The 12,408-nt window shown below is 41.6% G+C and overlaps 1 protein-coding gene across 2 annotated transcripts in view; it reads right to left on the bottom strand.

Moving 5' to 3' along the window:
* The window catches only part of LOC124552424 (activin receptor type-2A), a 109,459-nt gene that overhangs the window by 69,053 nt on the left and 27,998 nt on the right, over positions 1 to 12,408 (bottom strand). For both annotated transcript variants that reach the window (XM_047126696.1, XM_047126697.1), the window contains exon 2: positions 9,822 to 10,006. In XM_047126696.1, the coding sequence (XP_046982652.1) occupies positions 9,822 to 10,006 (185 nt within the window). The remainder of the gene's footprint in view (positions 1 to 9,821; positions 10,007 to 12,408) is intronic.

The raw sequence follows: 12,408 nt of genomic DNA, 5'->3' as shown, positions 1-12,408 counted from the left end.
GTGCCCAGTTTACCAAATTTCAGGCATTACCTGTCACCACGGACAACACAGTGGCCAACGACCCTATCAACCGAGAAGTGCGACATTTGCTTAGAGTTGTCAGTGCTAACAGACAAGTAATACCGCATCATATAACTGCAGAAATTGATGTGGGATGTACAACAAATGTATCCATTACGACAGTGCACCAAAATTAGGCATTAATAGGCTGCAGCAGCTGATGACCATCACGAGTACATTTGCTAACAGCACATCGCCTGCATCACCTCTCCTGGACTCGCGACAATACGGGTTGGACCCTAGACGACTGGAAAACCGTGGCCTGTAAGATGAGTCACAATTTTTGTTGGTAAGAATCTGATGGTCGTGTCCAAGTGTGGTGGAGACACCATCAAGCCACAGACCCAAGTTATCACTAAGGCATTATGCAAGCTGGTAGTGGCTCCTTAACGATGCGGGCTGTGTTGATGTTGAATGAATTGGGTCCTCTGGTCCAACTAAAAAAAAACCGCTGACTGGAAATGGTTATGTTCGGGTCCTTCGAGGTGATTTGCAGCCCTTCCTGGACGTCACGCTCCCAAACAATGGAATTTTTATGGATGATAATGTGCCATGTCACTGTGTGACAATTCTTCACAACTGGTTTGAAAAACATTCTGGACAATCTGACCAAATGATTTGTCCACCCAGATCACCCAACATGAATCCCACTGAACATTTATGGGACAAATCAGGTCAGTTCATGCACACACTAAACAACTTATGCATTATGAAATGTTTTGTATTTGTGTTGTAAGAAAAAAAGAAGATAATCAATCAGTCACCCATTTTCATTGGCAATATACAATTTTACAAAATCTATCTTTTTTTAATTGCAAAAAGATCAGACTATACACACAGCAAGGAAATTATACTCCGCTTTCGACAACTGAACTCCGCTGAATACCCACAGATAAAGTGGTCGTGGAAAACAGTGCACTGCATAAGATATAAAGATAACAGTTATCTCACTGTGAATTGGGTAGACCGAGAACAAGCCTAGCTTGACAAGTATAGGGGCAGGGTACCATGCATCACTGTTTTCAAGCAACCACCTACATCCACTGCTGTGTCCAAGCAACTACCCATGCAATCAGCAAAACCTGAATCAGGAAACCCCAAGGGTGTAAGCAAAATCTCTTCAGGTTTTAATAACAGGAGAAAATCTTACTTTCTGTTACAAACTGGAAATCGAGTGATAATTATAGCTTGTTTTTATAATGATACTTGGGGAAAAAACAGGAAAAAATGTAGATGGTTGAAACTATAAAGTAATTGGCACTTTCTCCAAGTTGGGAAGTCAGGACAATGTGAATACAAATTTAGGTGTGACATGCATTAGGAGATGACATTACACATTACATATCACAGAAGGGAGATTCAAGTTTAGCTTCACATTGATGATGAGGTCATGAAGGACTGAGCATAAGAGCACAAGCTCAGCTTGGGAAAGGGTAGGGAAGCAAAGTGACCATCCTGTTTTAAAGGAACTGTCACAGAATTTGCCTCAACCTTGCTCTTCTGTTCACTTTTACTGCACAAATACACTGTTCAGGTCAATATGACCTGACATTAAAATACTGCCAAAAAATTCCAGTAACATACATTTTTTTGGGCAGTTGTTGGCACTGTTATATTCCAATACATTGTTGAAAATAATAACATTCTACCTACTTCCAAATACCGCGAATTGCAGAAAGTTTAACAGAACATCTTTTTTTTTTTAGTGGATTTCTTATCAAATCACACAAGACACAAATATCTTACAAAATTTTTCATTGGACATGGTTGCTCGAAATGTGATCCACTCAGTATCCTAATCCCACAAACTTTTTGCAGATTCCTCGTGTGATCAATATGCACTAGCAAGGAATAAGAATGCAACATACGAGCGGCATTCAAAAAGTAATGCAACACATTTTTCCTGAAAGTAGGTTGATTTATTTGTGGTTCCAATACACCATATTACTCCCCACACTACTGGTTATAAAACAACTAGTTTTCAACCTAAATATCTGTTCAATGCTGCAGGCTTATGTTACCTTACTGGGAGAGCCTGTATGCCCGCACGGTCCCACTCAACTACTCGATGTCGGAGGCAACGACTTGCTGCATCATACAAATACTGCTTCCTGTAGAGTGCATACTTCATTGGGCCAAACACGTGGAGGTCAGAGGATGTGAGACCCAGTCTGTGGGGTGGATGAGGAAGCACAGTCCAATGAAGTTTTGTGAGCTCCTCTCAGGTGCTTGGACTTTTGTGAGGCCTTGCATTGCCACGGACAAGGAGAAGTTCATTTTCATTTTTGTGACAATAAACATGCTGAAGTCATTTCCTCAATTTCCTGAGGGTAGCGTTATACACTTCACAGTTTATCATAGCACCATCAGGAAGGACATCAAAACAGAAAAACCTGTTCAGCATCCCAGAACACCGTTGCCATGACTTTACCGGCTTGTGATGTGGCTTTGAACTAATACTTCGGAGAAGGAGTGGTGTGGTGCCACACCGTGGATTGCCGTTTTGTTTCCAGTTCAAAGTGATGAACGCATATTTCATCACCTGTGGTAATGTTCGACAAAAAATTGTCACGATCAGCCTCGAAACTTTGCAACTCCTGTGGTGTCAAGTGAGAGGTCATCGGAGGGCAGAGTAGAGGTCTATTGTGTTTTCTGATGAAAGCTGTTTCTGCCCCGGTGCCAGTGATGGCCACGTGTGTGTTAGGAATAGGTCAGGTGCGCCCCTGCAACGTAGCCTGCAGCCTAGACACACTGGACCTACGAGGTGCAATACGGTCGAGTGCACGATTCCGTGTGACAACAGGAACACTCTCATGGTTATCTCACACACCATGCCTGCAAATTTGTACATCAATCTGGTGATTTGACATGTTGTGCTGCCACGAATGGACAGCATTCTGAAGGGTCTTTTCTAAAGGGAAATGCCCCCCATATACTGCTGTTGTAAACCAACATGCTCTACAGCGTGTCAGCACATTGCCTCGACCTGCTCGATCATCAGATTTGTCTCCAATAGAGCACGTAGGGGACACCATCGGACGACAACGCAGTGTCATCCACACCCAGCATCGACCATCCCTGTACTGACCAACCGAGTGGACCAGACGTGGAACTCCTTCCCTCAAACTGACATCCAGAACTCCTTCCCTCAAACTATCTAACCAGTACAACATAATGCATGCACGATTGTATTCTTGCAATCAATATTCTGATGGTTACACTGGCTATTAATGTACCAGCATTTCTCAGCTTACATTAACCTGTGGATCTTGGAACATTAATCACTTAAATACATTACCTAGACAAATGTATTCCCAAAATTTAATTATTCTGCATTAATTTTATCATGGCGTTCAGATTTTTCTGCCGTAGATTCTTTCTTGTAAAAACAGATTTTCGTTTGAAAAAATGTTTTTATGAGTTTTTCCCAATCAGTACTTACTTTCCAGACATGCCCTGTAGAATCTAAATTCCACCATCGACACAACTGCTGCTTTAGTTCATAATGCAGCCACCGTGTTATATCTTATGTAAGCCAAATACACTAGTGTGGAAAACATGGAACAAACAGATCATTCTGTTGACATGTGAAGGACAGCCATGAAGTTTCAATTACCATGTCATATACTTAAAATTGAGTAATTAGCTTTTTGTCTGTTTCTAGGAACATATACTGCCCTGGTACACTTCAATATCCATATGCCGCAGTACTGTAGCTCACCACTAGTGGAGCCAAAGCAAAATGGTATAGCCTGTAGTTATCATTTTCTATATGTTGTTGTTGTTGTTGTGGTCTTCAGTCCTGAGACTGGTTTGATGCAGCTCCCCATGTTACTCTATCCTGTGCAAGCTGCTTCATCTCCCAGTACCTACTGCAATCTAAATCCTTCTGAATCTGCTTGGTGTATTCATCTCTTGGTCTCCCTCTACAATTTTTACCCTCCATACTGCCCTCCAATACTAAATTGGTGATACTTTGATGCCTCGGAACATGTCCTACCAACCGATCCCTTCTTCTAGTCAAGTTGTGCCACAAACTTCTCTTCCCCCCAATTCTATTCAATACCTTCTCATTAGTTACGTGATCTACCCATCTAATCTTCAGCATTCTTCTGTAGCACCACATTTCGAAAGCTTCTATTCTCTTCTTATCTAAACTATTTATCGTCCATGTTTCACTTCCATACATGGCTACACTCCATACAAATACTTTCAAAAACGGCTTCCTGACACTTAAATCTATACTCGATGTTAACAAATTTCTCTTCTTCAGAAACGCTTTCCTTGCCATTGCCAGTCTACATTTTATATCCTCTCTACTTCGACCATCAACAGTTATTTTACTCCCTAAATAGCAAAACTCCTTTACTACTTTAAGTGTCTCATTTCCTAATCTAATTCCCTCAACATCACCCAACTTAATTTGACTACATTCCATTATCCTTGTTTTGCTTTTGTTGATGTTCATCTTCTATCCTCGCTTCAAGACACTATCCATTCCTTTCAAGTCCTTTGCTGTCTCGACAGAATTACAATGTCATCGGCGAACCTCAACGTTTTTATTTCTTCTCCATGGATTTTAATACCTACTCCGAATTTTTCTGTTGTTTCCTTCACTGCTTGCTCAATATACAGACTGAATAACATAGGGGAGGGGCTACAACCCCGCCTCACTCCCTTCCCAACCACTGCTTTCCTTTCATGTCCCTTGACTCCTATAGCTGCCATCTGGTTTCTGTACAAATTGTAAATAGCCTTTCGCTCCCTGTATTTTACCCCTGCTACCCTCAGAATTTGAAAGAGAGTATTCCAGTCAACATTGTCAAAAGCTTTCTCTATTAAGTCTACAAAGTGCTATACCGTATTTACTCGAATCTAAGCCGCATTTTTTTCCCGGTTTTTTGTAATCCAAAAACCACCTGCGGCTTAGTATCAAGTGCAAAGCAAGCGGAAGTTCTGAAAAATGTTGGTGGGTGCCGCCACAACTAACTTCTACCGTCGAATACATGTAGTGCTACAATGGCATGCTTTGTAGGCACAAAGATAAATACTGGCACCAAAACCTGTACGTCAGTAAATAAATTAAAAAAAAAGGGTGGAAGACGAGCTTTTTCCCTCTGCCCCGAGTTTCGACCACTGCATTTTGGTACATTATCCAACGAAGTAAATACAAATTCCGTATTGTTCATCTTCGAATGTAGCAGCATTTCAATGTACTACGAAAATCCGACTGGCAAGACTGTGTGGGATGTTTGTCAATATGGCCAACTCTACGTTCTGAATTTTTTCCTTCCTGTGAGAAGAGATGGTTGCTAATACGAACTTTTATGAATTGTGAATCACATGCAGTATTCTCTTCACCATAAGAATAATACGAATATAAACATTTTCCATGTATTGTTTCATGTTTGCTGCTACTTCATTTACATCCTGTCTGCCTAATAAACTACGAAACTAGAGTGAGACAACAGCAAACGCGGAAGAATATACATATCATGTCATGTTTATATTTGTATTATTCTTATGCCTAATAGTGATAAAGTCAGAAATGAAGCACGGCAATTGACTAGATTTTTAAATCTAAGATGACTCTAATTTCTGTGCAGAATGTAATGAACTATAGAGGCGCCTGCAACGATTTTCAATCGGAGAAAAATTTTCTCTAAACTTTCGTTCAGATCATCATGTATCATACGCAGTGTATTATTTGGTTCTTGTTGATCATTATCAAAGAAAGTAGTAGTGTAAGTAACAACAAATAGCAGTCTCTTGCCATTGTTTCGCTAATGAGACAATCCCTCTTTTTTTTTTTTTTTTTTAATTGTAAGCGGTGGTAGCACGCACAAAAGCAAGCCATGCCGCGAGCGGCGACAGTCCGTAAACACGCACTATCAGAATGCGACAAACAATGCACGGCACAGTACAGTAATGCATTTTCAGCTTAGAGTGACGTAGACACCTATAACAAAGAATACGGCCCTTATCAGATCAAAGAAAAATAAGCACTCAATTCAAACTAGGCAAAGCACGTGAAAAAGGAAGGGTACCCGTATAAATATGGACGGAGTGCCTGACGCATAGCAATGGCTACCTGATGAACCTTAACTGCTAAGCTTACGACTCGAACCAAACTACTGTAGCTGTATCGTCATTGATTCGACCTATTGTCTCTCATATTACAATAGACCAACTTTGTTTCAATTTGGGGACGGCCTAAAACTTTTCTCCCCCCTTGAATTTCGAGTCTTAAATTTCAGGTGCGGCTTAGATTCGAGTAAATACGGTAAACGTAGGTTTGCCTTTCCTTAATCTAGCTTCTAAGATAAGTCGTAGGGTCAATATTGCCTCACGTGTTCCAATATTTCTACAGAATCCAAAGTGATCTTCTATATTAGACATGGAATTACTCACCAAAAATCATTACTGAGTTCGTGGATGTATATGGCAACAGTGCACCAACATATGATATGGTGGTTAGGTGGCACTTAAATTTCCACTCTGAATCACGAAGAACGAAGTGACAGACTGTCTCTCTGTGAAGAACTGTGGAAGACTGCCATACCACATTGGAGGATATGGAGGAAAAAGTGAAAATCCATTACGAATCAATTTTTGATTTCATTAGTTATGAATCAGTTTTCGATACCTCGCACATCCTGAACATGACTGTCAAGGCTCACAACTCCCCAGAAGATTGCTAGGTCCACATTTAAGTTGGACATGACAGAGTACAATAACATCAAAACTATACCTATAGTTTTAAAAAAAGGTTTTTAACAGCATTTTATTGGAGTATAGATGAGCACAAGGTGGATCTAAGTAACAGGACAGTGTTAGCAGCTCTGTTACCTCCCCTGATCTTACCGTTAAAATCCACCAACAAGCCATTTCTTGGCATACTGGAGCAGATGAGATTTTGTGGCCGAGGGAATGACTTTCTCGGTGCCGTACATACAATTCAGCAAATGCAACCAGGAGATGGGGTAGTTTAGATGGTACAGGACACTACACACTTCTCGCTAAGGCGGAAGAAAGTGGCCTTTCGCTGGGCACCTGGACACTCTGGAATCGAGGGTACCAAGGAAGCTCAATGAATAGCTAAAGCAGTCTGCCAGGGAAACACTGTAGCTCAGCACAGCGTTCACCCGAGGCTGCTGTGTCGTGGCTGATACATTAGTAGGAAAGACAGTGGCTGGAAACATCCCAACAGACAAGCTCCAGTCAGTCAACCCAACTATTCAATCTTGGCGCACTTCCTTTCGAACTCAAAGTAGATGAAAACTGGTCCTCAGTTGCTTTCGTATCGGACACTGCCCAATGATACTGCTTATCTCTCACAGTACAAAGAGTGTCACCTTATGGCAGTGTTTGAGGTGTAATAATTGCAATGCGTCACAATTTAGTGCTGTGCATTTTGTATGCTGACAGGAGGGACTTACCCTTAATTTTATGCAATGAGGAGACAATAGCAAGAAAATTGTTGAAATTCTGTGTGGCATCAGGGCTTCTGTCCAATTTAATCGGATTAATATTTTAACATATTTTTGAGTGACTGATGCATCCCATTCGGTCTGCATTCAACCAGCCATTCTTACGCCATCCACTGTTTCATTAATACTATTAACATATGACAGTGATATTAACAGATATACCACAGAATGTATGTTAAAATTTTTATGGCTGTTTTTGGAATCACACGGCCTTTGCTTTTTGTTTAAACAAGAGTGACTAATCGTACAAAAGTATTTCAATATTGAGAAAGGAAGCTGATGACCAAGCTGTTTAGCAACCAACAATTTTAAATTCACCCATCTGTGTTCATAACCAACTAAAAATCGTGCCAAACTGAGGTAGCAGCAGAAATGTTGCAGGTGGCTCAGGCCAATTCAAATTCTTTGGCCACCTAATAATCACCACTATTCTAACACAAAGCAGTAAAGCAAGCAGTAAAAATGTCAGCCCACTACAACTGAAAAAAGTTAATACATGAAATATATTCACATTTGCGAATATGAATAACAATCACTTGTATAATGGAATGACAACAATGAAGATTTATGCTGGACAGGGACTCAAACTAAGATTTCCCACTTTTATCTCGAGGAGATTCCAGACCAGCACAAATTTTCATTGTCGTCATTCCATTATACAGCAAATGGTTGCTCATATTCACAGATATGAATACATTTCATGCATTTCGTAACAGTTATAGTCACTGCAGTGCCAGTTTCTTTGGACAAGCATGCATGTTCAGAGGAACTTCGCATCGTACTTCTGATGGCTCTGAGCACTATGGGACTTAACTTCTGTGGTCATCAGTCCCCTAGAAGTTAGAACTACTTAAACCTAACTAACCTAAGGACATCACACACATCCACGTCCGAGGCAGGATTCGAACCTGCGACCGTAGCGATCACGCGGTTCCAGACTGAAGCGCCTAGAACCGCAAGGCCACACCGGCCGGCGTACTTCTGAACAGCACAGATACTACAACGTTTTATCATGTTGTACCACATCGAAAAAAAGTTAAGTCCCAACCATCATCTGACAAGGTGATGCCGAGTGTTTTTTGGCTTCGAGGGCATGTGTTTGCTCCACGGCAGTGTTCCAGCTCATTCTGCAGAGACAGACACAAACACCCATGTTGCTTCTTTACCCTCTCAAATTTACCTCATCCGAGATTCTCCTGACGTGGCAGCGAATTACTTCTTCCGCTTTCCTTGGATGAAAAAAATGTTGTAATAGACATTTTCAGAGTGATGAGGAGGTGGTTTTTGGCACAAAACATTTCTCGATCAGCAAAATACGAACCTCAGTAACTGAGGTTTCTGTCAAGTCACCCACATCGGAAAAAAAAGTGTCGCACTTATATATGTAGAACAGGACTAACACCATCACCAATTCTCAGGATCTCAGCTGGAATGTTCTGAGGTGGTAATTAAAGCTTTATGGTTACCCTTGACATATCTTCTGGTAAACCTTCCGGGATGTAAGGTCGTGGTCCATGAAACTCTTCAGCTCCTAACGTTTCGTCCAGAGCTGCGCTGGACATCTTCAGAGGGGTGTTTCTCCTCCGGTGAGTCTTGCCGACTGACGGGTCGGACGTCTGAGAGCGACTTATATATCGTAGAAAGTGGGCGAGACCAGAGTTACACGTGATATGCAGAGATAATCTTTGTCAGAGATAAAACTTAACTATTGATCGTAATCTCGTCACGGATAAAACTGTCTAGCAATTCTGTAGTGCTACTGTCCAAATATCACTAAGTTTCATGGTCACTTCTTTCCGATTAAAATTATCCGTATGTTTATATATTTCAATTGCTTCTCTACAAAGACGTGGGTAATAGTTCGTCGTCGTAGATAAAATTTTTGTTTCGGAAAACTTCACTCGATGATTTCCCGGCTGAAAAGTGTGTTCTGCTACAGCCGATTTATCTGTTTTTCCTAATCGGCAAAGACTTCTGTGTTCTTTTAACTGTGTATTTACGCTTCTTTTCGTTGTTCTAACATAAACTTTACCACATGTACACGGAATTTTATATACGCCACTGGCCGACCCTTCATATACCTTGCATCTCAATCTCACAAGCTGTATTAACTTAGCTTCTCTCAATTGCTTCTAAACCCTGCAACAAGGCTACCTCATGTATCACATGTAACACAACTAGAGAAGCAAGGAACAAAAAAAGCACTCTTCTGACATAATTGTCCTCTGGGACAAGAAAAGCTCACACCTGCAAGAGAACAAAAGGAGTCACCTTGAGGGAGACGACAATTTCACCCAAGCTGTTGTTGCTCCAGACGACGTAGCAGTAGTTGTTCTTCCCAGCGTCCGGCACTGCACACTCCTGGACAGCATCGCAGCCGAAGCCCTGGCTGATGCAGGACGATCGATTGTAGAACTCACATTGCAGCTTGTGTGGCACGTGGGCACCCAGAAACCCTGCGAGAAATCGTTACGCTGTTTGAACTGCCATCACAAGTTACAACAATGAACAACATAGTGAATGCTCTCTTTTTTGCGCAGAACAGGCACACATCATTTTCATCTACGGACACACATCTTCGTCTACGGACAGTTATAAAAATAGACAGAACAAAAAAGTGAATCACAGCAACACAACTTACAGAGGTTCTAATGCATGTACAAATTAGCAAATTCATATCCCATAGATGTAAGAAAAGCAGTTCCTGTGAAACACTTGAGCTTTATCTAATTAGTAATCTTATGCTAATAAGAGCATCAACAATTAGAAAGCTTGTGTTAAGGCTCTCTCATCCATGCTGTCTACAAGAATGATCTGCAGCTCAGATAGAAGTGCAAGTTACATAGTTTCGAACACCTGGACCAAACAGTACAACATATGCTGAGATGAAAAGTCACGGGATAGTCATATGCACGTATACAGGTCATAGCGTTATTGGAAACATAAGGTATAAAAGGTCAGTGCATTGGCGGAGCTGTCATCTGTACTGAGCACGATTCATGCAAAATGGTTTCCGACACGACCACGGCTGCACGATGGGAATTAACAGCCTCTGAAACATAGAAAGGTAATTGGAGCCACATGCACGGGACATTCCATTTCAGAAATCGTTAGGGAATTCAATATTCAGTGTCAAGTATACCAAATTTCAGCATTACTTCTCACCGAAGACAATGCAGTGGCCAACGTTCTTCACTTAACGACTGAGAACAGTGGCGTTTGCATTACAGCTGTCAGTGCTAACAGATAAGCAAAGCCACATGATATAACCACAGAAACCAATGTGGGACGCATGACAAACATATCTGTTAGGATAGTAGAGTGAAATTTGGCGTTAATGGGCAACGGCAGCAGACGACCTACACAAGTGCCTTTGCTACCGGCACAACATCGCCTTCAGCACCTCTCCTGGACTCATGACCTTATCGGTTGGACCCTAGATGACTGGAAAACTGTGGCCTGATCAGATGCGTCCGAACTTCATTTGGTAAAAGTTGATGGTACAGTTCAAGTGTGGCACAGACAAAATGAAACCATGGAACAAGTTGTCAACAAGGCATTGTGTAAGCTAGTGGTGGCTCCTTAATGGTGTGGGCTGTGCTTACATGGAATGGACTGGGTCCTCTGCTCCAAATGAACTGATCATTGACTGGAAGTGGTTATTTTCATCTACTTGGAGACAATTTCCACCCCTTCACAGACTTCATGTTTCCAAACAATGATGGAAAATTCATGGATGACAATGTGCTGCATGTCATGGGGTCACAATTGTTCACAGCTGGTTTAAATTACATTCTGGATAATCTGAGCGAATGGTTTGGCCATCCAGATTGCTCAACATGAAACCCGTCGAACATTTGTGGGACATAATGAAGGTGCCAGTTTGTGCACAAAATCCTACACTGGCAACATTTTGACAATTATGGACAGCTACAGAGGCAGCATGGCTCAATATTTATGTACAGGACTTCCAACAACTTGTTTAGTCCATGCCATGACAAGCTATTGCACAACTCTAGGCAAAAGGAGGTCCGACACAATATTAGGAGGTACCCCATAACTTCTGTTACATCAGTGTGTCTTGTATAACACTGTAAGAAGTTAGCTGTGAATGCAACAGAATTTAAAAGAGAAATTCAAAATGCGTTATCTACATAAATGAAGTTCTAGGAAGGCCATTAACAGACCCACAAAGCATACAGGGTGTGATCAATAAGTAGCAGGACTGAATTAATTTAATTTTTTTTTATTGATCTAACTGGTACAAATCCTTAGTATTCCTCCAAGTAGCACCCTTGTGCTTCAACACAATGCACGTAACGCAATTTCCACTGCACGTACGCCTTCTGGAACTCACTTTTTGTGATCCTCTTTAGAAATGCCATCACAGCATTTTGGATGTTTTCTATGGAACCAAATTGGTGTCCCTTGAGGTCCAGCTTGAGTCAAACAAAGAGGTAGAAGTCCACCGGTGACAGATCTGGACTGCAGGAAGGATGAAGCAACGTGGCAACCCTTTGCTTGATGTGTTCCAACACCTGCAGTGCACAGTGGCACGGTGCATTGTCACGGTGCAGCTTCCAACAGGCGGCAATGTCTCACTGCACTCGGAGGATGCATTTGCACAACCTTTCAAGCACTTTTGTGTAAAATTTAGCATTCACAGTTTGTCCAGAGGGTACAAACTCCCGGTGAACCACACCACGACAGTCAAAAAAGCAGATGAGCATGGTTCTGACCCTCGACATACTCATTTTGGCTTTCTTCAGGCACAGGGAATGGGCAGTGTGCCACTCAGTGCTCTGGCATTTGGTTTCCAAGTAGTACTCAAAACAGCACGATTCGTCACCAGTAATCG

Source organism: Schistocerca americana, chromosome 10 (assembly GCF_021461395.2).
Source record: "Schistocerca americana isolate TAMUIC-IGC-003095 chromosome 10, iqSchAmer2.1, whole genome shotgun sequence".
NCBI lineage: Eukaryota > Metazoa > Arthropoda > Insecta > Orthoptera > Acrididae > Schistocerca > Schistocerca americana.
This window is presented reverse-complemented; position numbering and strand designations above follow the sequence as displayed.